Here is a 24544-nt window from a genome sequence, read left to right as displayed (position 1 = left end):
AGGAGGCTCCAAATCCAGCAAAAGCACTAATACAACATCACACACACACGGGGCAAGTAAGCAGTGTATATCGTGTGCGTCCTGGACACATGACGAATACAAGTTGAAAGTTGGAGTACAACACTAGTCTCGGCCAGGCCTCACAAGTGCATGTGTTTTAAGGTGCCCAAAAGAGCTCTCCTTTAAAACACCAAGGACCACATCAGGGGACGCCAAACCATCTGATTCCCTTGCCAGACATCTCGGCTCATTACACAATCAATGGTGCTCGCAATCGGATGCACTTTTAGGCCATTTAGGAGACAAATAGCACAGGAAAAGCAGTGCGCGCAGCTCCAGCCGACAGTCGAACGGTGAGGTTTTGAGCGAGTCGCAACAAAATGCACGGGGCTTCTGCAGCCCACATGACTTTATTCTGAACGGAGACAAGTCTGCTCGCTGGGCCGTTCGCTTTTGGGCCAAAAACACGGCTCCGTCGGTGACTTTTGGACCGATATTGGCGACCAGAAAACACAAGTGAAAGAGCATTTGGCCAGCCGGGAGAAGTCGAGCTGGGTGGCTTGAGTCTACATGGTTCTCATGTCGCGTTTAAGGCCAGCCCCCTGCACGGTGTGGAGCTTCAATAGCGCAGAGCAGCGTCTACAGCAAAGTACTCCTCCTCACAGACTACCGTAGTGTTCAGTAAGCGTGTGTGTTTACCGGACCATGGCAGAAGTCGCACCAGCACCCGCCGCCGCCGCGCCGGCCAAGGCACCCAAGAAGAAGGCAGCGGCCAAGGCCAAGAAAGCGGGACCCAGCGTAGGCGAGCTCATCGTCAAGGCGGTGTCCGCCTCCAAGGAGAGGAGCGGCGTGTCCCTGGCCGCGCTCAAGAAGAGTCTGGCTGCAGGTGGCTACGACGTGGAGAAGAACAACTCCCGCGTCAAGATCGCCGTCAAGAGCCTCGTCACCAAGGGCACCCTGGTCCAGACCAAGGGCACAGGTGCCTCCGGCTCCTTCAAGCTCAACAAGAAAGCCGTGGAGGCAAAGAAGCCCGCCAAGAAAGCCGCAGCCCCCAAAGCAAAGAAGGTGGCCGCCAAGAAGCCCGCCGCGGCGAAGAAGCCCAAGAAGGTAGCAGCCAAGAAGGCCGTCGCCGCAAAGAAGTCCCCCAAGAAGGCCAAGAAGCCCGCTACACCCAAAAAGGTCGCCAAGAGCCCAAAGAAAGTGAAGAAGCCCGCCGCGGCGGCCAAGAAGGCGGCCAAGAGCCCCAAAAAGGCTACCAAGGCAGCGAAGCCCAAAGCCGCCAAGCCCAAGGCAGCCAAGGCCAGAAAGGCAGCCCCCAAGAAGAAGTAAACCTATTCCAAACGGTGTTCGACTCGACACATGTTGTTACCACAAAAGGCTCTTTTAAGAGCCACCCACCTCTTTCCATAAAAGCGCATGTCATTCCATGTTGTAGCTGTCGTGCAAAAGAAATGAAATGACAAGCACACCAGGCTACTTTTACGCACCACATTTTCCCACTCTGGGTGTGTGCTGCCCGGAGAGAGCGATAGGGAGAGGTATATAATAACAATAATAATAATCGAGTGGCAAAATGGCGTACAATTGTCACTCAAGAGTGCAGCACCAGCCAATGTTGTGAAGTTTTAGAATTGCCATTAATAATTCAAATTGGAGAGGAGGCAGGCTGCTGTGATGTGTTAATCATCATCCGACCCATGTTAATACTATAGCGTAAGTGTTTCCCATTTGGATGATTTGACTGATTTGATTTGTCACAAATTCGGAGGGAAACAGAGTAGCCTAGCCCTTCTCACTCAGCTGCCTGCGGGTGGGTGAGGGCGGGCTTAGGGCTGACTGTCTGTCTGTCCCTCACTCCAATTGGATAAGGCCACACCGGCCCGGTGGCCAATCGGTGCCTCTTGTGGCGAGGTATAAATATGGCTCTCGAGGTGGCCAGCGGCTCATTCAGACTTTCTGTGACATCCTAAAAGCTAGCAATATGAGCGGAAGAGGCAAAACCGGAGGCAAGGCCAGGGCGAAGGCAAAGACACGTTCATCCCGTGCCGGACTCCAGTTCCCCGTGGGCCGTGTGCACAGGCTGCTGCGCAAAGGCAACTACGCCGAGCGTGTGGGCGCTGGCGCACCAGTGTACCTGGCCGCAGTGCTCGAGTACCTGACTGCTGAGATCCTGGAGTTGGCCGGCAACGCTGCCCGTGACAACAAGAAGACCCGTATCATCCCCCGTCACCTGCAGCTGGCTGTCCGTAACGACGAGGAGCTGAACAAACTGCTTGGCGGCGTGACCATCGCTCAGGGTGGTGTGCTACCCAACATCCAGGCAGTGCTGCTCCCCAAGAAGACTGAGAAGGCCGTCAAAGCCAAGTAAAATCGCTACTGCGGCTGCCACTTGACTACTCAACCCCCAAAGGCTCTTTTAAGAGCCAACCACCTAGCTCAGCAAAAGCGCAAAGTGTCCTTTTATATGCCACATACACGGCACCGTATCAAGTGCCCACATGAGGCGTTGAATGAACAATAACACCTACTAGGCGACTCTTAAGTTTGCACGGTGACTATATTAATGCGCGTAATATGAACGCGCGTAAAGTGTCGGCCCTAACAAAAGAGCCAAGCGCGCGAGGGTGGGGGTTGCATTTTGGGGCGGCAGGGAGAGGCCCAGCCTCCCGTCCAATGGACGCCGGAGGAGGCCTCCGCAACGGGCCAATCAGAGTGGTGCGTAGAAGGTGTCCAATCAGCAGACGCCGCTGCCGGCTTTATAAACTTCACATAGGCATTTGGAGGCTATACTCCGACTGTGAAAGAAGGAATCTAGCTAGCGCCATGGCCAGAACCAAGCAAACCGCTCGCAAATCCACCGGTGGTAAAGCACCCAGGAAGCAGCTCGCCACCAAGGCTGCGCGCAAGAGCGCCCCGGCCACCGGCGGCGTGAAGAAACCTCACCGTTACAGGCCCGGCACCGTGGCTCTGCGAGAGATCCGTCGTTACCAGAAGTCCACTGAGCTGCTGATCCGTAAACTGCCCTTCCAGCGCCTGGTGAGAGAAATTGCCCAGGACTTCAAGACCGACCTGCGCTTCCAGAGTTCCGCCGTGATGGCCCTGCAGGAGGCTAGCGAGGCTTACCTGGTCGGCCTGTTCGAGGACACCAACCTGTGCGCCATCCACGCCAAGAGGGTGACCATCATGCCCAAGGACATCCAGCTGGCCCGTCGTATTCGCGGAGAGCGCGCTTAAACGATGACCTGATCTCCAAAATCCCCCAAAGGCTCTTTTAAGAGCCACCTCCATATTTTCGTCAAAAAGGCACAATTGTTCCATTTCCCACCATGTATGTTGTCGACGTACAGACCGTGGTTCGATTCCAGGCTGTATCACAGCCGGCCGTGAGTGCAAATAAGCGCTGGTTCTTAACATCGAAAGAAAAGCGACGTATTGCACGTGTTACTTTGCGTAATTGTAGCTGCGATATGATCTGCTAAAGAGAGTGATGTATGTATGTATGCCTAGAGTCAAAAGGTTTTACAAAGGAGGGGAAAATACACTAGCAGTAATGACATAGGGCAAAGAGTGGCAAAATTGGTCACTACGAAAAACATTAGCATGCCACCAGACTTTGATGAAAGTCCCGTATTGCAGTGCTGCTGAGAGACTCGTGCAGAGGGGAAAACTTTACCGTGGAGCACGGAGGCCATCTAGTGGTTAAACGCGGCAAGTGCCAACATCGTAGTGGTATTTGATCTTCAGGCCAGCGTTTCCCAAACTCGGTCCTCGGGTCCCCAAGTGGTACTTTTTCGAATCCAATAGCTGTTGGAATGTAACATGCTAGAGTGTGTCAATGACTTAGTGAAAAACCCCATTCCCTCTTTGCTGTGCCATGTGACCGTTGAAAAAAAACACAAAAACATGTGCACCCCATAATTCATGCGACTGACTAAGGTATTGACCCAACAATGATATCTCTGACTAATCCTATTACATACCCATTGTTCCTCCTTTAGACTACATCAGTGATCCCTTAAGAGAAAAGCTATCGGGACAGCAGGAATGAAAAGATGTAATCATCAAGGGCTTGCAAAACAGCTGCTACGAAACAGGACACAAGCAGCTGCAATGATTAGTCCTATTATTAGTTGACCAATTCCATAATTGCAATCACCAGTGCTGCATAGACTTCATAAGGAAGTAAATGGCTCAGAAGTGCATAGATTACAAGTCGACTTCTGAAGTGAGATGTAGTCTTCATGTGTGCTTTGTTTCGAATGTATGTCAATGTTGAGTGCACCGATGTAGAGTGTAGCAAAAGTGTAGCAAAATCACCTACGCGCAAGAAGATTTGCTCCGGAATCGAAACAAATGATAAGAAGACCCAGTAAAGGCCCTAAATACAGGCTGCCAGTTAAATGCCGAAATCACACAGCTAAAGTGATAGGCCTATAAAGCACCCGGCGAATACAAAAGAACGCAGGTCAAAAGAGGTGGGAAAACGACATTACCCGTTGAATGCAAAGGCATCAATCCAAAGGGATAATGTACTATAGTCAGACGCATGGCACAGGCAAAAAGTGGAGGCGAACCTTTGGGCAAATCAGGAAGCAGACAGGACATCTCTGCGCATGCGTTGCTGTATCCAGCACTCACGAGACAGGTAATAGCGGAGCTCCGTGGTGCTGAAAAGGACATTTGCCAAGGCCTATTTCCCGTTGGAGTGATTTGTGACATGCTATAGGCACAGTTCAGTACAGCCCTCATCCAACATTGGTGACAGAATCGGCCACGTTTTTTCCCTCATTTGACACTTGAGAAACATACATTCACATAACGTTGTGTTCCATATCTGCAGGAGACAAAGCAGCAGAAAATGTGCAAGTGAATATGATTTAAGAGCAGTCAAATGTGACGTACAGTTACTTTTTCCCCTAACCTATTCTGTGATTCATCTACAAATACACGCTTCACATTTCAAGACATGCGCATAAACGATGACCTGATCTCCAAAATCCCCCAAACACCTCCATATTTCCGTCAAAAAGGCACACTTGTTCCATTTCCCACCATGTATGTTGTTGACTAACACGTCGCGTTCCCTGCTCTCGAGTCACTACAGACCGTGGTTCGATTCCAGGCTGTATCACAACCGGCCGTGATTGCAAATAAGAGTTGGTTCTTAACTGACGTGACTAGTTAAATAAAGGTGACATCGAAAGAAAAGCGACGTATTGCACGTTTGCCTTTGCGTAATTGTAGCTGCGATATGATCTGCTAAAGAGAGAGTGATGTGACCACATGTATGTATGTATGCCTAGAGTAGAAGAGTGAAAGGTTTTTACAAAGGAGGGGAAAATACACCTGCAGTAATGAGTGATAGTAATGTCATAGGGCAAAGAGTCGCAAAAATGGTCACTACGTAGCTAAGAACAACATAGCATGCCAGCAGACTTTGAAAGTCCCATATTGCAGTGCTGCTGAGACTCGTGCAGAGGGGAAAACTTTACCGTGGAGCACGGAGGCCATCTAGTGGTTAAACGCGGCTACTGCCAACTTGTGAGCACATCGTAGTGGTATTTGATCTTCAGGCCAGCGTTTCCCAAACTCGGTCCTCGGGTCCCCAAGTGGTACTTTTTCGAATCCAATAGCTGTTGGAATGTAACATGCTAGAGTGTGTCAATGACTTAGTGAAAATCCCCATTTCAAAAAAATCGAAAACATGTGCACCCCATAACTCATGCGACTGACCAAGGTATTGAGGCAAAGAAATGATATCTCTGACTAATCCTATTACGTACCCATTGTTCCTCCTTTGTTAATTGAGAGAAAAGCTATCGGGACAGCAGGAATGAAAAGATGTAATCATCAAGGCCTTGCAAAACAGCTGTTACGAAACAGGACACAAGCAGCTGCAATGATTAGTCCTATTATTAATTGACCAATTACAGAATTGCAATCACCAGCGCTGCATTGCTGCATAGACTTGATAAGGAAGTAAATGCCTCAGAAGTGCATAATATTCGATGATCATATGCATAGATTAGAAGTCGACTTCTGAAGTGAGATTTAGTCTTCGTGTGTTCTTTTGAGTGCACCGATGTAGACCGTACTTGAATGACTGTATTTGTTAGTTGGTTTTTGTGTTTGTTGGGCTGCCACTATCTACTAGGCTGCCACATCCTTTTTTTACAGTGTAGCTAAATCACCTAGGCGAAAGAAGATTTGCTCAGGAATCGAAACCCCTTGACAGCTTCACCAAATGATAAGACCCAGTAAAGGCCCTAAATACAGGCTGCCAGTTAAATGCAGAATTCACACAGCTAAAGTGATGGGCCTATAAAGCACCCGGCGAATACAAATAACGTAGATCAAAAGAGGTGGTAAAACGACATAACCCGTTGAATGCAAAGGGATAATGTACTATAGTCAGACGCATGGCACAGGCTAAAAGTGGAGGCGAACCTTTGGCCAAAATCAGGAAGCAAACAGGAAATCTCTGCGCATGCGTTGCTGTATTCAGCACGTTTGAATGGACAGACAGCGCGCCTCTGCTGCATCTTCACTCACCACACAGGTAATAGCGGAGCTCCGTGGTGCTGGAAAGGACAGCGCCTCTGGCCATTTGCCAAGGCCAATTTCCCGTTGGAGGGATGTGTGACATGCTATAGGCACAGTTCAGTACACCCCTCGTCCAACAGACCCCCTCCTGTAATTGGTCACAGAATCATCCAGTTGATTCCGGCCACGTTCTTTCCCTGGTCACTGCAACAAAACCTTTGTCGGGGTGCATTGGTGTAAGACGTAGTCCTGGAGAAAAAGTTGACCTATAGGCTATATGATATAATGGCATGTGGACCTTTTTTTTGCAGCTGCCTACAGATAAAGAGTGCACTAGGCTAGAGAGAAAAGTAGCAATCCGTTTTTTAATAAAGCGGTACTATGTAACTTACCCTCCTTTGACAGTTGAGAAACATACATCCACATGACGTTGTGTTCCAAATCTGCAGGAGACAAAGCAGCAGAAAATGTGCAAGTGAATATGATTTAAGAGCAGTCAAATGAAGTCATAGTGACGTACGGTTACTTTTTCACCAAACCTATTCTGTGATTGATCTACAAATACACGCTTCACATTTCAAGACACGCTCTTCTAAAGTCATTGTTTTCCACAATGCAATGCTCACGTGAGCTAGGAGAACATGTTCTATTTAATGTGTTTGAAACTTTTGGAACCTCTGCCTATTTGATGATCTGTTGTAGTTAGTGGTTTTTTGGACCACATACTTGTGCAAATTGCATCAGGTTGAGGGATAAATGCTCTCTCTGTGTGCCATTGTCAGTAGCACTTCTGATCCAGCAGGTGGTGCAAAGATCCCTCTCTATGTGGCTTGAATGATGAGCAGACTGAATGAATTGAAAGGCAGTGTTGGCAACATGACTTCTGGTCAATGCCTCCCTATCTATATGTGTTGACCTATTCATTTGAGCTCCTAAATGAAGCATAGAGTGTCAACATTGCATCTCGCCTGAATCATGTCTTCATTCCTGTCTTGCAACGTGGTGAGGTGTGTGTTTGTGCTAGAAATCACTGGCCACTTGATTAATGGAACACCAGTCACTTTCATCATGCGGAGCTCTTGTCATACGGATATACAGTATTCTATCGTTAGGTATGTTAGTCTATGCCGGTGTGACATTGCTCGTCCAGATATTGATGTATTGTCATTCGATCCCTTTTGTTAGATTTGGGTGTATTGTGTGGAATCCTGGGACATGGTTAGATCTTACTTGTTTGACGTGACTGTGCTGTTGGAGCTAGTAACACAAGCATTTCCGTACTAAACACGTGTATGTGGCAAATTAGATTTGGATCGAATGGGTAATTACAATAGATTGTATGTCGGTAGGAGTTTTCCTCAGTGTGTGTCCCCCTTCCATTTCCCCTTGATGTCCCCGTCAGTTACGCTGCGGCCGACTTACTACCGATGTCACTGAGGTCCAAGTGAAAGTCCTAGCCTATAGGGTGTGGTAACAGGCCCTGTGTTATTTGTTGTTGTACTCTACATGTGAAGTATCTGCACTGTTGATAATAGGGAAATGCAAGCAGTTGAAGGGAACAAGGGACAGAGTCTAACCTGCTGTTGAACACAAGGCCCCGAGCATGTCCGCGGACAGAGTACGGTTCACTCCCAGTCCTATGATGTTGCTCTGTAGGTGAGCTTTTTTCAGCATCCAATTCCTGGCAGCCTTCTCCCTGGTTGAATTGTGAATGTGAGTGAATGGAGAATGTTTGGCTTCGGTATCCAAGGTGTTTGAGAATGTTGAGGACCAGTGTTCCGAGGGCCTGACTGTGACATCATAAAGCGGAATGCAGTTAGTGTGCCGTTTGAGGGATTCCAATTCAGTCCGGTGCGGTCTTCCAGACAGTGCGTGTGCTCTCTGTGCGATGACTTGTAAGTCGGTCGTGCGTACACGGAGTACAAGTACGACGGGAAGTGACATTTAGGGTAAGCCTAACCCTTCTTCTAAGCTACATTTCTGCCTTTACTAGACTATGGGGATATTTGATATACGAATGCTTCCGCTCGGTGTTTGAGATCAATTGACACTCTTTACCATGGCACTTTGAGATGTATTTTAAACTGCAAAAACACTTACGCCCCACTGCACTTTGTATACCAGGGTTGGCTGGCCTTCTGGTATACTTTTATTGACCAAGCCATTTTGGCTTTACTACCTTTTTATTTGGCCATTTTTATTGTTCAGAAATGTGGTGGGTACTCTCTTCGTTCGCTGGACTTTATCCCGCTAACTGTTCCAAATGTCTGAACCGAATTTGGTATAAGGTCTTTTATGTACTCTGCGCCATCGTCTCGGAACAGCTTACAAAATCATTTGAAACTGGAAGAACTTGTCCCGATTGGTGTTTTTCAATCACCGATGAAGGATTTTGAGGCTGATTCCCTGACCTGCTGTTTTTGATTTTGTTATACTCTTGTGAATTCAATGGTTTTTACTAGATGACTTGTAGTTTTTCATGTTGTCTGTCTGTAATTGTTGTAATGACTCGGTGCTGCCTAACTTGGCCAGGACGCTCTTGAAAAAGAGATTTTAATATCTACGAGGCCTTCCTGGTTCAATAAAGGTTAAAAACATTTTTTTTAACTGAGCCTGTTTCTCCTAACCTGCTATGACAAAGTGACTTTGTGACACTAGCTGTATCCTAAAAGGCAACCTCTGTTCCTCGATGTACTAAACCGAGGCCCGGCAGCCAGTAAGTACAAGTAAGAGACAATTACGGCAACAATAAGTAGTAAGATGAAAGCTATTCACATTTGAGATGTGAATAAACGGCACCGATTGATCAATTGCCAGTACGTGTCCTTTTGAAATGACCTGTTGAGACGGGCCCTCCTTCTGTGGCGTTCATTTGACGGCCATAGTGCTATCTGGCCTATAAATGATCCACTCATTCCATAATAAGACGATTTGTTATTGGTTTGTGAACACAAGTCCAATACAATATTTGCACACCTCTGTACGAATAGGAAAACTATCCCTTCATTGTGTGTGTGTGTGGGTGTCTGAGGAATGTTTTACTGCCGTTTCACCTTACAGAGGTATCACCACCCTTCCCATCGGCACCTCGGGTCCTCTTGGCTCCCTGACCGTCAGGCCGGATCCTGTGTAGGGAAGAAAAAAGAAGATTGATGTTATATTACATGGCCTTCAATAGCAAAATGACCGATGAGGTGACATTATGAGCCCCTTTTAGCTTTATGGCATTCCATGTGTATTTGTTTCCCCGTGGTCTATAACGGTGTCTCAATTATGGCATGAAGGTTTGGTGTGTTAGTACTTGTTATTAGGTGTGTGGAAGAGTCACCTTCCTTTGTCCTTTCTAACTGGGACCTCTATTCGACTTCTTTAGGGCTGTCTCTATTGGGGGGGGGGGGAGAAACTGCAGTGGGTTGAATCCTACTAAATCAGTGTTTTCCAACTCCAGGGGTAGAGTAGCCTACCAGTAGACATTTTTGTTGTAGCCCTGGAGAGGCACAGCTGATTCAACTACTGTGGAACATAGAGTACTAGTCGATTACCCAGTTTGACTTGCTTTCATTTCTTCTTGGCAGAACCCCTATCGCTCCTCCCTCGTTCCCTAGAACGAGCGCCGATCCCTTTGCAACAGAGGCCAGGCAAAAGCGCGCGCTTTCTGTGCCACTGGCTTCAATCAGGTCCACCAACTGCAGATAATAACAGCACACCACGTATCGCGGACGTCACTTATTCACTTGAACTCCACTAGCGAACACATCATGTCTGGAAGAGGCAAAGGCGGCAAGGGACTCGGAAAGGGAGGCGCCAAGCGTCATCGCAAGGTTCTCCGCGATAACATCCAGGGAATCACCAAGCCCGCTATCCGCCGTCTGGCTCGCCGTGGCGGCGTGAAGCGTATCTCCGGCCTGATCTACGAGGAGACCCGCGGTGTCCTGAAGGTGTTCCTGGAGAACGTGATCCGTGACGCCGTCACCTACACCGAGCACGCCAAGAGGAAGACCGTAACCGCCATGGACGTGGTCTACGCTCTGAAACGCCAGGGACGCACCCTGTACGGTTTCGGCGGTTAAACACACTGTCTTCTGAACGTCTACATCCCGACTTGAACCCAAAAGGCTCTTTTAAGAGCCACCCACATCCGCTTGAAAAAGGCCAATTCCATAGTTATAGGAAACCATGAACCACTCTCGAGTGGACAGGGAGTGTTGATGACAGGACTCTTATGTTCAGTGTAGAAACAGTCGTATTTCGACGGCACCCAACCTTTAATTAATTTATTAGACCTTTATTTAACTAGGCAAGTCAGTTAAGAACATAATCTAATTTTCAATGACGGCATAGGAACAGTGGGTGAACTGCCTGTTCAAGGGCAGAAGGACAGATTCAGAAGCTAAAGCCGACAGCCCTACTAAGTCCAAAAAGGGGGTGCAAAGGTTGTAGGATATGCATTTACGTCCCCCTTTTGAAACACACATTTTCCCCACCAGTAAAAAAACATAGGCGATGGAATTGGGGGAGGTAGGGCGCACAGGTCTTTGTTTAGGGAGCCAGCCTCTGAGTGGAAGGCTCTTATGCGCGCTCGGCTCCACTGGGCAAATGAAAGCAGGGGCGCCTATGAGAAAGCAGGGGTGTGTCCACGGCCGCTGAATTTGCTTAGCTTCCTCTTCATAAGAGAGGAAAGCGCAGTCCAGCCCCTCATTCGAAGCATCAGCATCATGCCCGAGCCAGCAAAGTCCGCGCCCAAGAAGGGCTCCAAGAAAGCCGTCACCAAGACCGCAGGGAAAGGCGGCAAGAAGCGCCGAAAGTCGAGGAAGGAGAGCTATGCAATTTACGTGTACAAAGTACTGAAGCAGGTCCACCCCGACACCGGCATCTCCTCCAAGGCCATGGGAATCATGAACTCGTTCGTGAACGACATCTTCGAGCGTATCGCCGGAGAGTCCTCTCGCCTGGCCCACTACAACAAGCGTTCCACCATCACCTCCAGGGAGATCCAGACCGCGGTGCGCCTGCTGCTCCCCGGAGAGCTGGCCAAGCACGCGGTGTCCGAGGGCACCAAGGCCGTGACCAAATACACCAGCTCCAAGTAAACAGCCCATTTGGAGTGCTGTACTAACCCAAAGGCTCTTTTAAGAGCCACCCACCCAGTCAGTGAAAAAGGCAAATCCATCACAAATGAATGTGTAGCTAGGCTGTGTTTTTTTATTGGTCTGCAAAACATGCTAAACCGGTTAGAGGTTAAAAAAAAAAAATTGTTGTGGAATAAGTCTATGCAATAAAATATGTTTGATAAGTGGAACTAGAATGAAAAGATGATGATTGTGCACATGCCAGTAGACAAAGGGAGTGGGATTCCACTAGTGCTCCAAGGACTAGAGTGGGGGTGGGGACACTACAAATATTGATCTATACAGCCCTTGTTCCACTCACTCACATGCATGCATGCACTAGCTACAGAGAGAGAGAGAGAGAGAGACACTCTACTCTCTAGCCCTATATCAGGCCCACATGGGGCGCCAGCCTCCATAGCGCCGGCCAGACACCAAGACCCACAGACACAAAGACCGGCACCAGTCGAGTCACGCTGCGGAGTCAAGCATTGATACATTGATTAGTAGACAGACAGAGAGAGAGAGAGAGAGAGACTACCTATCTGCCTACCTATCGGCAAAAAAAGACACAGGAAACACACACACACACACTGTGTCCAAATAGGAGGCTCCAAATCCAGCAAAAGCACTAATACAACATCACACACACACGGGGCAAGTAAGCAGTGTATATCGTGTGCGTCCTGGACACATGACGAATACAAGTTGAAAGTTGGAGTACAACACTAGTCTCGGCCAGGCCTCACAAGTGCATGTGTTTTAAGGTGCCCAAAAGAGCTCTCCTTTAAAACACCAAGGACCACATCAGGGGACGCCAAACCATCTGATTCCCTTGCCAGACATCTCGGCTCATTACACAATCAATGGTGCTCGCAATCGGATGCACTTTTAGGCCATTTAGGAGACAAATAGCACAGGAAAAGCAGTGCGCGCAGCTCCAGCCGACAGTCGAACGGTGAGGTTTTGAGCGAGTCGCAACAAAATGCACGGGGCTTCTGCAGCCCACATGACTTTATTCTGAACGGAGACAAGTCTGCTCGCTGGGCCGTTCGCTTTTGGGCCAAAAACACGGCTCCGTCGGTGACTTTTGGACCGATATTGGCGACCAGAAAACACAAGTGAAAGAGCATTTGGCCAGCCGGGAGAAGTCGAGCTGGGTGGCTTGAGTCTACATGGTTCTCATGTCGCGTTTAAGGCCAGCCCCCTGCACGGTGTGGAGCTTCAATAGCGCAGAGCAGCGTCTACAGCAAAGTACTCCTCCTCACAGACTACCGTAGTGTTCAGTAAGCGTGTGTGTTTACCGGACCATGGCAGAAGTCGCACCAGCACCCGCCGCCGCCGCGCCGGCCAAGGCACCCAAGAAGAAGGCAGCGGCCAAGGCCAAGAAAGCGGGACCCAGCGTAGGCGAGCTCATCGTCAAGGCGGTGTCCGCCTCCAAGGAGAGGAGCGGCGTGTCCCTGGCCGCGCTCAAGAAGAGTCTGGCTGCAGGTGGCTACGACGTGGAGAAGAACAACTCCCGCGTCAAGATCGCCGTCAAGAGCCTCGTCACCAAGGGCACCCTGGTCCAGACCAAGGGCACAGGTGCCTCCGGCTCCTTCAAGCTCAACAAGAAAGCCGTGGAGGCAAAGAAGCCCGCCAAGAAAGCCGCAGCCCCCAAAGCAAAGAAGGTGGCCGCCAAGAAGCCCGCCGCGGCGAAGAAGCCCAAGAAGGTAGCAGCCAAGAAGGCCGTCGCCGCAAAGAAGTCCCCCAAGAAGGCCAAGAAGCCCGCTACACCCAAAAAGGTCGCCAAGAGCCCAAAGAAAGTGAAGAAGCCCGCCGCGGCGGCCAAGAAGGCGGCCAAGAGCCCCAAAAAGGCTACCAAGGCAGCGAAGCCCAAAGCCGCCAAGCCCAAGGCAGCCAAGGCCAGAAAGGCAGCCCCCAAGAAGAAGTAAACCTATTCCAAACGGTGTTCGACTCGACACATGTTGTTACCACAAAAGGCTCTTTTAAGAGCCACCCACCTCTTTCCATAAAAGCGCATGTCATTCCATGTTGTAGCTGTCGTGCAAAAGAAATGAAATGACAAGCACACCAGGCTACTTTTACGCACCACATTTTCCCACTCTGGGTGTGTGCTGCCCGGAGAGAGCGATAGGGAGAGGTATATAATAACAATAATAATAATCGAGTGGCAAAATGGCGTACAATTGTCACTCAAGAGTGCAGCACCAGCCAATGTTGTGAAGTTTTAGAATTGCCATTAATAATTCAAATTGGAGAGGAGGCAGGCTGCTGTGATGTGTTAATCATCATCCGACCCATGTTAATACTATAGCGTAAGTGTTTCCCATTTGGATGATTTGACTGATTTGATTTGTCACAAATTCGGAGGGAAACAGAGTAGCCTAGCCCTTCTCACTCAGCTGCCTGCGGGTGGGTGAGGGCGGGCTTAGGGCTGACTGTCTGTCTGTCCCTCACTCCAATTGGATAAGGCCACACCGGCCCGGTGGCCAATCGGTGCCTCTTGTGGCGAGGTATAAATATGGCTCTCGAGGTGGCCAGCGGCTCATTCAGACTTTCTGTGACATCCTAAAAGCTAGCAATATGAGCGGAAGAGGCAAAACCGGAGGCAAGGCCAGGGCGAAGGCAAAGACACGTTCATCCCGTGCCGGACTCCAGTTCCCCGTGGGCCGAGTGCACAGGCTGCTGCGCAAAGGCAACTACGCCGAGCGTGTGGGCGCTGGCGCACCAGTGTACCTGGCCGCAGTGCTCGAGTACCTGACTGCTGAGATCCTGGAGTTGGCCGGCAACGCTGCCCGTGACAACAAGAAGACCCGTATCATCCCCCGTCACCTGCAGCTGGCTGTCCGTAACGACGAGGAGCTGAACAAACTGCTTGGCGGCGTGACCATCGCTCAGGGTGGTGTGCTACCCAACATCCAGGCAGTGCTGCTCCCCAAGAAGACTGAGAAGGCCGTCAAAGCCAAGTAAAATCGCTACTGCGGCTGCCACTTGACTACTCAACCCCCAAAGGCTCTTTTAAGAGCCAACCACCTAGCTCAGCAAAAGCGCAAAGTGTCCTTTTATATGCCACATACACGGCACCGTATCAAGTGCCCACATGAGGCGTTGAATGAACAATAACACCTACTAGGCGACTAAGTTTGCACGGTGACTATTATATTAATGCGCGTAATATGAACGCGCGTAAAGTGTCGGCCCTAACAAAAGAGCTAAGCGCGCGAGGGTGGGGGTTGCATTTTGGGGCGGCAGGGAGAGGCCCAGCCTCCCGTCCAATGGGCGCCGGAGGAGGCCTCCGCAACGGGCCAATCAGAGTGGTGCGTAGAAGGTGTCCAATCAGCAGACGCCGCTGCCGGCTTTATAAACTTCACATAGGCATTTGGAGGCTATACTCCGACTGTGAAAGAAGGAATCTAGCTAGCGCCATGGCCAGAACCAAGCAAACCGCTCGCAAATCCACCGGTGGTAAAGCACCCAGGAAGCAGCTCGCCACCAAGGCTGCGCGCAAGAGCGCCCCGGCCACCGGCGGCGTGAAGAAACCTCACCGTTACAGGCCCGGCACCGTGGCTCTGCGAGAGATCCGTCGTTACCAGAAGTCCACTGAGCTGCTGATCCGTAAACTGCCCTTCCAGCGCCTGGTGAGAGAAATTGCCCAGGACTTCAAGACCGACCTGCGCTTCCAGAGTTCCGCCGTGATGGCCCTGCAGGAGGCTAGCGAGGCTTACCTGGTCGGCCTGTTCGAGGACACCAACCTGTGCGCCATCCACGCCAAGAGGGTGACCATCATGCCCAAGGACATCCAGCTGGCCCGTCGTATTCGCGGAGAGCGCGCTTAAACGATGACCTGATCTCCAAAATCCCCCAAAGGCTCTTTTAAGAGCCACCTCCATATTTTCGTCAAAAAGGCACAATTGTTCCATTTCCCACCATGTATGTTGTCGACGTACAGACCGTGGTTCGATTCCAGGCTGTATCACAGCCGGCCGTGAGTGCAAATAAGCGCTGGTTCTTAACATCGAAAGAAAAGCGACGTATTGCACGTGTTACTTTGCGTAATTGTAGCTGCGATATGATCTGCTAAAGAGAGTGATGTATGTATGTATGCCTAGAGTCAAAAGGTTTTACAAAGGAGGGGAAAATACACTAGCAGTAATGACATAGGGCAAAGAGTGGCAAAATTGGTCACTACGTAGCTACGAAAAACATTAGCATGCCACCAGACTTTGATGAAAGTCCCGTATTGCAGTGCTGCTGAGAGACTCGTGCAGAGGGGAAAACTTTACCGTGGAGCACGGAGGCCATCTAGTGGTTAAACGCGGCAAGTGCCAACATCGTAGTGGTATTTGATCTTCAGGCCAGCGTTTCCCAAACTCGGTCCCCAAGTGGTACTTTTTCGAATCCAATAGCTGTTGGAATGTAACATGCTAGAGTGTGTCAATGACTTAGTGAAAAACCCCATTCCCTCTTTGCTGTGCCATGTGACCGTTGAAAAAAAACACAAAAACATGTGCACCCCATAATTCATGCGACTGACTAAGGTATTGACCCAACAATGATATCTCTGACTAATCCTATTACATACCCATTGTTCCTCCTTTAGACTACATCAGTGATCCCTTAAGAGAAAAGCTATCGGGACAGCAGGAATGAAAAGATGTAATCATCAAGGGCTTGCAAAACAGCTGTTACGAAACAGGACACAAGCAGCTGCAATGATTAGTCCTATTATTAGTTGACCAATTCCATAATTGCAATCACCAGCGCTGCATTGCTGCATAGACTTGATAAGGAAGTAAATGCCTCAGAAGTGCATAGATTAGAAGTCGACTTCTGAAGTGAGATGTAGTCTTCATGTGTGCTTTGTTTCGAATGTATGTCAATGTTGAGTGCACCGATGTAGAGTGTAGCAAAAGTGTAGCAAAATCACCTACGCGCAAGAAGATTTGCTCCGGAATCGAAACAAATGATAAGAAGACCCAGTAAAGGCCCTAAATACAGGCTGCCAGTTAAATGCCGAAATCACACAGCTAAAGTGATAGGCCTATAAAGCACCCGGCGAATACAAAAGAACGCAGGTCAAAAGAGGTGGGAAAACGACATTACCCGTTGAATGCAAAGGCATCAATCCAAAGGGATAATGTACTATAGTCAGACGCATGGCACAGGCAAAAAGTGGAGGCGAACCTTTGGGCAAATCAGGAAGCAGACAGGACATCTCTGCGCATGCGTTGCTGTATCCAGCACTCACGAGACAGGTAATAGCGGAGCTCCGTGGTGCTGAAAAGGACATTTGCCAAGGCCTATTTCCCGTTGGAGTGATTTGTGACATGCTATAGGCACAGTTCAGTACAGCCCTCATCCAACATTGGTGACAGAATCGGCCACGTTTTTTCCCTCATTTGACACTTGAGAAACATACATTCACATAACGTTGTGTTCCATATCTGCAGGAGACAAAGCAGCAGAAAATGTGCAAGTGAATATGATTTAAGAGCAGTCAAATGTGACGTACAGTTACTTTTTCCCCTAACCTATTCTGTGATTCATCTACAAATACACGCTTCACATTTCAAGACATGCGCATAAACGATGACCTGATCTCCAAAATCCCCCAAACACCTCCATATTTCCGTCAAAAAGGCACACTTGTTCCATTTCCCACCATGTATGTTGTTGACTAACACGTCGCGTTCCCTGCTCTCGAGTCACTACAGACCGTGGTTCGATTCCAGGCTGTATCACAACCGGCCGTGATTGCAAATAAGAGTTGGTTCTTAACTGACGTGACTAGTTAAATAAAGGTGACATCGAAAGAAAAGCGACGTATTGCACGTTTGCCTTTGCGTAATTGTAGCTGCGATATGATCTGCTAAAGAGAGAGTGATGTGACCACATGTATGTATGTATGCCTAGAGTAGAAGAGTGAAAGGTTTTTACAAAGGAGGGGAAAATACACCTGCAGTAATGAGTGATAGTAATGTCATAGGGCAAAGAGTCGCAAAAATGGTCACTACGTAGCTAAGAACAACATAGCATGCCAGCAGACTTTGAAAGTCCCATATTGCAGTGCTGCTGAGACTCGTGCAGAGGGGAAAACTTTACCGTGGAGCACGGAGGCCATCTAGTGGTTAAACGCGGCTACTGCCAACTTGTGAGCACATCGTAGTGGTATTTGATCTTCAGGCCAGCGTTTCCCAAACTCGGTCCTCGGGTCCCCAAGTGGTACTTTTTCGAATCCAATAGCTGTTGGAATGTAACATGCTAGAGTGTGTCAATGACTTAGTGAAAATCCCCATTTCAAAAAAATCGAAAACATGTGCACCCCATAACTCATGCGACTGACCAAGGTATTGAGGCAAAGAAATGATATCTCTGACTAATCCTATTACGTACCCATTGTTCCTCCTTTGTTAATTGAGAGAAAAGCTATCGGGACAGCAGGAATGAAAAGATGTAATCATCAAGGCCTTGCAAAACAGCTGTTACGAAACAGGACACAAGCAGCTGCAATGATTAGTCCTATTATTAATTGACCAATTACAGAATTGCAATCACCAGCGCTGCATTGCTGCATAGACTTGATAAGGAAGTAAATGCCTCAGAAGTGCATAATATTCGATGATCATATGCATAGATTAGAAGTCGACTTCTGAAGTGAGATTTAGTCTTCGTGTGTTCTTTTGAGTGCACCGATGTAGACCGTACTTGAATGACTGTATTTGTTAGTTGGTTTTTGTGTTTGTTGGGCTGCCACTATCTACTAGGCTGCCACATCCTTTTTTTACAGTGTAGCTAAATCACCTAGGCGAAAGAAGATTTGCTCAGGAATCGAAACCCCTTGACAGCTTCACCAAATGATAAGACCCAGTAAAGGCCCTAAATACAGGCTGCCAGTTAAATGCAGAATTCACACAGCTAAAGTGATGGGCCTATAAAGCACCCGGCGAATACAAATAACGTAGATCAAAAGAGGTGGTAAAACGACATAACCCGTTGAATGCAAAGGGATAATGTACTATAGTCAGACGCATGGCACAGGCTAAAAGTGGAGGCGAACCTTTGGCCAAAATCAGGAAGCAAACAGGAAATCTCTGCGCATGCGTTGCTGTATTCAGCACGTTTGAATGGACAGACAGCGCGCCTCTGCTGCATCTTCACTCACCACACAGGTAATAGCGGAGCTCCGTGGTGCTGGAAAGGACAGCGCCTCTGGCCATTTGCCAAGGCCAATTTCCCGTTGGAGGGATGTGTGACATGCTATAGGCACAGTTCAGTACACCCCTCATCCAACAGACCCCCTCCTGTAATTGGTCACAGAATCATCCAGTTAATTCCGGCCACGTTCTTTCCCTGGTCACTGCAACAAAACCTTTGTCGGGGTGCATTGGTGTAAGACGTAGTCCTGGAGAAAAAGTTGACCTATAGGCTATATGATATAATGGCATGTGGACCTTTTTTTTGCAGCTGCCTACAGATAAAGAGTGCACTAGGCTAGAGAGAAAAGTAGCAATCCGTTTTTTAATAAAGCGGTACTATGTAATTTACCCTCCTTTGACAGTTGAGAAACATACATCCACATGACGTTGTGTTCCAAATCTGCAGGAGACAAAGCAGCAGAAAATGTGCAAGTGAATATGATTTAAGAGCAGTCAAATGAAGTCATAGTGACGTACGGTTACTTTTTCACCAAACCTATTCTGTGATTGATCTACAAATACACGCTTCACATTTCAAGACACGCTCTTCTAAAGTCATTGTTTTCCACAATGCAATGCTCACGTGAGCTAGGAGAACATGTTCTATTTAATGTGTTGAACCTCTGCCTATTTGATGATCTGTTGTAGTTAGTGGTTTTTTGGACCACATACTTGTGCAAATTGCATCAGGTCGAGGGATAAATGCTCGCTCTGTGTGCCATTGTCAGTAGCACTTCTGATCCAGCAGGTGGTGCAAAGATCCCTCTCTATGTGGCTTGAATGATGAGCAGACTGAATGAATTGAAAGGCAGTGTTGGCAACATGACTTCTGGTCAGTGCCTCCCTATCTATATGTGTTGACCTATTCATTTGAGCTCCTAAATGAAGCATAGAGTGTCAACATTGCATCTCGCCTGAATCATGTCTTCATTCCTGTCTTGCAACGTGGTGAGGTGTGTGTTTGTGTTAGAAATCACTGGCCACTTGATTAATGGAACACCAGTCACTTTCATCATGCGGAGCTCTTGTCATACGGATATACAGTATTCTATCGTTAGGTATGTTAGTCTATGCCGGTGTGACATTGCTCGTCCAGATATTGATGTATTGTCATTCGATCCCTTTTGTTAGATTTGGGTGTATTGTGTGGAATCCTGGGACATGGTTAGATCTTACTTGTTTGATGTGACTGTGCTGTTGGAGCTAGTAACACAAGCATTTCCGTACTAAACACGTGTATGTGGCAAATTAGATTTGGATCGAATGGGTAATTACAATAGATTGTATGTCGGTAGGAGTTTTCCTCAGTGTGTGTCCCCCTTCCATTTCCCCTTGATGTCCCCGTCAGTTACGCTGCGGCCGACTTACTACCGATGTCACTGTGGTCCAAGTGAAAGTCCTAGCCTATAGGGTGTGGTAACAGGCCCTGTGTTATTTGTTGTTGTACTCTACATGTGAAGTATCTGCACTGTTGATAATAGGGAAATGCAAGCAGTTGAAGGGAACAAGGGACAGAGTCTAACCTGCTGTTGAACACAAGGCCCCGAGCATGTCCGCGGACAGAGTACGGTTCACTCCCAGTCCTATGATGTTGCTCTGTAGGTGAGCTTTTTTCAGCATCCAATTCCTGGCAGCCTTCTCCCTGGTTGAATTGTGAATGTGAGTGAATGGAGAATGTTTGGCTTCGGTATCCAAGGTGTTTGAGAATGTTGAGGACCAGTGGTCCGAGGGCCTGACTGTGACATCATAAAGCGGAATGCAGTTAGTGTGCCGTTTGAGGGATTCCAATTCAGTCCGGTGCGGTCTTCCAGACAGTGCGTGTGCTCTCTGTGCGATGACTTGTAAGTCGGTCGTGCGTACACGGAGTACAAGTACGACGGGAAGTGACATTTAGGGTAAGCCTAACCCTTCTTCTAAGCTACATTTCTGCCTTTACTAGACTATGGGGATATTTGATATACGAATGCTTCCGCTCGGTGTTTGAGATCAATTGACACTCTTTACCATGGCACTTTGAGATGTATTTTAAACTGCAAAAACACTTACGCCCCACTGCACTTTGTATACCAGGGTTGGCTGGCCTTCTGGTATACTTTTATTGACCAAGCCATTTTGGCTTTACTACCTTTTTATTTGGCCATTTTTATTGTTCAGAAATGTGGTGGGTACTCTCTTCGTTCGCTGGACTTTATCCCGCTAACTGTTCCAAATGTCTGAACCGAATTTGGTATAAGGTCTTTTATGTACTCTGCGCCATCGTCTCGGAACAGCTTACAAAATCATTTGAAACTGGAAGAACTTGTCCCGATTGGTGTTTTTCAATCACCGATGAAGGATTTTGAGGCTGATTCCCTGACCTGCTGTTTTTGATTTTGTTATACTCTTGTGAATTCAATGGTTTTTACTAGATGACTTGTAGTTTTTCATGTTGTCTGTCTGTAATTGTTGTAATGACTCGGTGCTGCCTAACTTGGCCAGGACGCTCTTGAAAAAGAGATTTTAATATCTACGAGGCCTTCCTGGTTCAATAAAGGTTAAAAACATTTTTTTTAACTGAGCCTGTTTCTCCTAACCTGCTATGACAAAGTGACTTTGTGACACTAGCTGTATCCTAAAAGGCAACCTCTGTTCCTCGATGTACTAAACCGAGGCCCGGCAGCCAGTAAGTACAAGTAAGAGACAATTACGGCAACAATAAGTAGTAAGATGAAAGCTATTCACATTTGAGATGTGAATAAACGGCACCGATTGATCAATTGCCAGTACGTGTCCTTTTGAAATGACCTGTTGAGACGGGCCCTCCTTCTGTGGCGTTCATTTGACGGCCATAGTGCTATCTGGCCTATAAATGATCCACTCATTCCATAATAAGACGATTTGTTATTGGTTTGTGAACACAAGTCCAATACAATATTTGCACACCTCTGTACGAATAGGAAAACTATCCCTTCATTGTGTGTGTGTGTGGGTGTCTGAGGAATGTTTTACTGCCGTTTCACCTTACAGAGGTATCACCACCCTTCCCATCGGCACCTCGGGTCCTCTTGGCTCCCTGACCGTCAGGCCGGATCCTGTGTAGGGAAGAAAAAAGAAGATTGATGTTATATTACATGGCCTTCAATAGCAAAATGACCGATGAGGTGACATTATGAGCCCCTTTTAGCTTTATGGCATTCCATGTGTATTTGTTTCCCCGTGGTCTATAACGGTGTCTCAATTATGGCATGAAGGTTTGGTGTGTTAGTACTTGTTATTAGGTGTGTGGAAGAGTCACCTTCCTTTGTCCTTTCTAACTGGGACCTCTATTCGACTTCTTTAGGGCTGTCTCTATTGGGGGGGGGGGAGAAACTGCAGTGGGTTGAATCCTACTAAATCAGTGTTTTCCAACTCCAGGGGTAGAGTAGCCTACCAGTAGACATTTTTGTTGTAGCCCTGGAGAGGCACAGCTGATTCAACTACTGTGGAACATAGAGTACTAGTCGATTACCCAGTTTGACTTGCTTTCATTTCTTCTTGGCAGAACCCCTATCGCTCCTCCCTCGTTCCCTAGAACGAGCGCCGATCCCTTTGCAACAGAGGCCAGGCAAAAGCGCGCGCTTTCTGTGCCACTGGCTTCAATCAGGTCCACCAACTGCAGATAATAACAGCACACCACGTATCGCGGACGTCACTTATTCACTTGAACTCCACTAGCGAACACATCATGTCTGGAAGAGGCAAAGGCGGCAAGGGACTCGGAAAGGGAGGCGCCAAGCGTCATCGCAAGGTTCTCCGCGATAACATCCAGGGAATCACCAAGCCCGCTATCCGCCGTCTGGCTCGCCGTGGCGGCGTGAAGCGTATCTCCGGCCTGATCTACGAGGAGACCCGCGGTGTCCTGAAGGTGTTCCTGGAGAACGTGATCCGTGACGCCGTCACCTACACCGAGCACGCCAAGAGGAAGACCGTAACCGCCATGGACGTGGTCTACGCTCTGAAACGCCAGGGACGCACCCTGTACGGTTTCGGCGGTTAAACACACTGTCTTCTGAACGTCTACATCCCGACTTGAACCCAAAAGGCTCTTTTAAGAGCCACCCACATCCGCTTGAAAAAGGCCAATTCCATAGTTATAGGAAACCATGAACCACTCTCGAGTGGACAGGGAGTGTTGATGACAGGACTCTTATGTTCAGTGTAGAAACAGTCGTATTTCGACGGCACCCAACCTTTAATTAATTTATTAGACCTTTATTTAACTAGGCAAGTCAGTTAAGAACATAATCTAATTTTCAATGACGGCATAGGAACAGTGGGTGAACTGCCTGTTCAAGGGCAGAAGGACAGATTCAGAAGCTAAAGCCGACAGCCCTACTAAGTCCAAAAAGGGGGTGCAAAGGTTGTAGGATATGCATTTACGTCCCCCTTTTGAAACACACATTTTCCCCACCAGTAAAAAAACATAGGCGATGGAATTGGGGGAGGTAGGGCGCACAGGTCTTTGTTTAGGGAGCCAGCCTCTGAGTGGAAGGCTCTTATGCGCGCTCGGCTCCACTGGGCAAATGAAAGCAGGGGCGCCTATGAGAAAGCAGGGGTGTGTCCACGGCCGCTGAATTTGCTTAGCTTCCTCTTCATAAGAGAGGAAAGCGCAGTCCAGCCCCTCATTCGAAGCATCAGCATCATGCCCGAGCCAGCAAAGTCCGCGCCCAAGAAGGGCTCCAAGAAAGCCGTCACCAAGACCGCAGGGAAAGGCGGCAAGAAGCGCCGAAAGTCGAGGAAGGAGAGCTATGCAATTTACGTGTACAAAGTACTGAAGCAGGTCCACCCCGACACCGGCATCTCCTCCAAGGCCATGGGAATCATGAACTCGTTCGTGAACGACATCTTCGAGCGTATCGCCGGAGAGTCCTCTCGCCTGGCCCACTACAACAAGCGTTCCACCATCACCTCCAGGGAGATCCAGACCGCGGTGCGCCTGCTGCTCCCCGGAGAGCTGGCCAAGCACGCGGTGTCCGAGGGCACCAAGGCCGTGACCAAATACACCAGCTCCAAGTAAACAGCCCATTTGGAGTGCTGTACTAACCCAAAGGCTCTTTTAAGAGCCACCCACCCAGTCAGTGAAAAAGGCAAATCCATCACAAATGAATGTGTAGCTAGGCTGTGTTTTTTTATTGGTCTGCAAAACATGCTAAACCGGTTAGAGGTTAAAAAAAAAAAATTGTTGTGGAATAAGTCTATGCAATAAAATATGTTTGATAAGTGGAACTAGAATGAAAAGATGATGATTGTGCACATGCCAGTAGACAAAGGGAGTGGGATTCCACTAGTGCTCCAAGGACTAGAGTGGGGGTGGGGACACTACAAATATTGATCTATACAGCCCTTGTTCCACTCACTCACATGCATGCATGCACTAGCTACAGAGAGAGAGAGAGAGAGAGACACTCTACTCTCTAGCCCTATATCAGGCCCACATGGGGCGCCAGCCTCCATAGCGCCGGCCAGACACCAAGACCCACAGACACAAAGACCGGCACCAGTCGAGTCACGCTGCGGAGTCAAGCATTGATACATTGATTAGTAGACAGACAGAGAGAGAGAGAGAGAGAGAGACTACCTATCTGCCTACCTATCGGCAAAAAAAGACACAGGAAACACACACACACACACTGTGTCCAAATAGGAGGCTCCAAATCCAGCAAAAGCACTAATACA

The 24544-nt window shown here is 48.3% G+C and overlaps 10 protein-coding genes across 10 annotated transcripts in view; 9 read left to right on the top strand and 1 right to left on the bottom strand.

The window, feature by feature from the left end:
- Positions 1–91, bottom strand: part of LOC139541622 (alpha-2-macroglobulin-like) — a 5052-nt gene extending 4961 nt beyond the window's left edge. Inside the window, exon 1 of the mRNA XM_071346456.1 lies at positions 50–91. Within this exon, the coding sequence (XP_071202557.1) occupies positions 50–91 (42 nt within the window). The remainder of the gene's footprint in view (positions 1–49) is intronic.
- A 236-nt stretch (positions 92–327) lies between these two features.
- Positions 328–1425, top strand: LOC139568156 (histone H1). Its single transcript, XM_071389896.1, has one exon. The coding sequence runs from the start codon at positions 706–708 to the stop codon at positions 1327–1329; it is 624 nt and encodes a 207-aa protein (XP_071245997.1). The 5' UTR covers positions 328–705; the 3' UTR covers positions 1330–1425.
- Positions 1426–1888: 463 nt separating this feature from the next.
- LOC139541615 (uncharacterized) lies at positions 1889–14682 on the top strand. The gene is made up of 2 exons (XM_071346442.1): positions 1889–2367; positions 14057–14682. Exons 1-2 carry the CDS (start codon positions 1982–1984, stop codon positions 14622–14624), a joined length of 954 nt encoding a protein of 317 aa, XP_071202543.1. The 5' UTR covers positions 1889–1981; the 3' UTR covers positions 14625–14682.
- LOC139568149 (histone H3-like) lies at positions 2371–3282 on the top strand. Its single transcript, XM_071389890.1, has one exon. It carries the CDS (start codon positions 2575–2577, stop codon positions 3232–3234), a length of 660 nt encoding a protein of 219 aa, XP_071245991.1. The 5' UTR covers positions 2371–2574; the 3' UTR covers positions 3235–3282.
- Positions 9988–10675, top strand: LOC139568174 (histone H4). The gene has a single exon (XM_071389913.1). The coding sequence runs from the start codon at positions 10302–10304 to the stop codon at positions 10611–10613; it is 312 nt and encodes a 103-aa protein (XP_071246014.1). The 5' UTR covers positions 9988–10301; the 3' UTR covers positions 10614–10675.
- Positions 10912–11842, top strand: LOC139568168 (histone H2B-like). Its single transcript, XM_071389907.1, has one exon. It carries the CDS (start codon positions 11115–11117, stop codon positions 11631–11633), a length of 519 nt encoding a protein of 172 aa, XP_071246008.1. The 5' UTR covers positions 10912–11114; the 3' UTR covers positions 11634–11842.
- On the top strand, positions 12584–13681 carry LOC139568152 (histone H1). Its single transcript, XM_071389893.1, has one exon. It carries the CDS (start codon positions 12962–12964, stop codon positions 13583–13585), a length of 624 nt encoding a protein of 207 aa, XP_071245994.1. The 5' UTR covers positions 12584–12961; the 3' UTR covers positions 13586–13681.
- Positions 14683–14894: 212 nt separating the features above from the next.
- LOC139568160 (histone H3-like) lies at positions 14895–15538 on the top strand. Its single transcript, XM_071389900.1, has one exon. It carries the CDS (start codon positions 14930–14932, stop codon positions 15488–15490), a length of 561 nt encoding a protein of 186 aa, XP_071246001.1. The 5' UTR covers positions 14895–14929; the 3' UTR covers positions 15491–15538.
- A 6703-nt stretch (positions 15539–22241) lies between these two features.
- On the top strand, positions 22242–22927 carry LOC139568170 (histone H4). Its single transcript, XM_071389909.1, has one exon. The coding sequence runs from the start codon at positions 22554–22556 to the stop codon at positions 22863–22865; it is 312 nt and encodes a 103-aa protein (XP_071246010.1). The 5' UTR covers positions 22242–22553; the 3' UTR covers positions 22866–22927.
- A 236-nt stretch (positions 22928–23163) lies between these two features.
- On the top strand, positions 23164–24094 carry LOC139568162 (histone H2B-like). The gene has a single exon (XM_071389902.1). The coding sequence runs from the start codon at positions 23367–23369 to the stop codon at positions 23883–23885; it is 519 nt and encodes a 172-aa protein (XP_071246003.1). The 5' UTR covers positions 23164–23366; the 3' UTR covers positions 23886–24094.
- Positions 24095–24544: the final 450 nt, after the last annotated feature.

Source organism: Salvelinus alpinus, chromosome 2 (genome assembly GCF_045679555.1).
Source record: "Salvelinus alpinus chromosome 2, SLU_Salpinus.1, whole genome shotgun sequence".
Lineage (NCBI taxonomy): Eukaryota > Metazoa > Chordata > Actinopteri > Salmoniformes > Salmonidae > Salvelinus > Salvelinus alpinus.
This window is presented reverse-complemented; position numbering and strand designations above follow the sequence as displayed.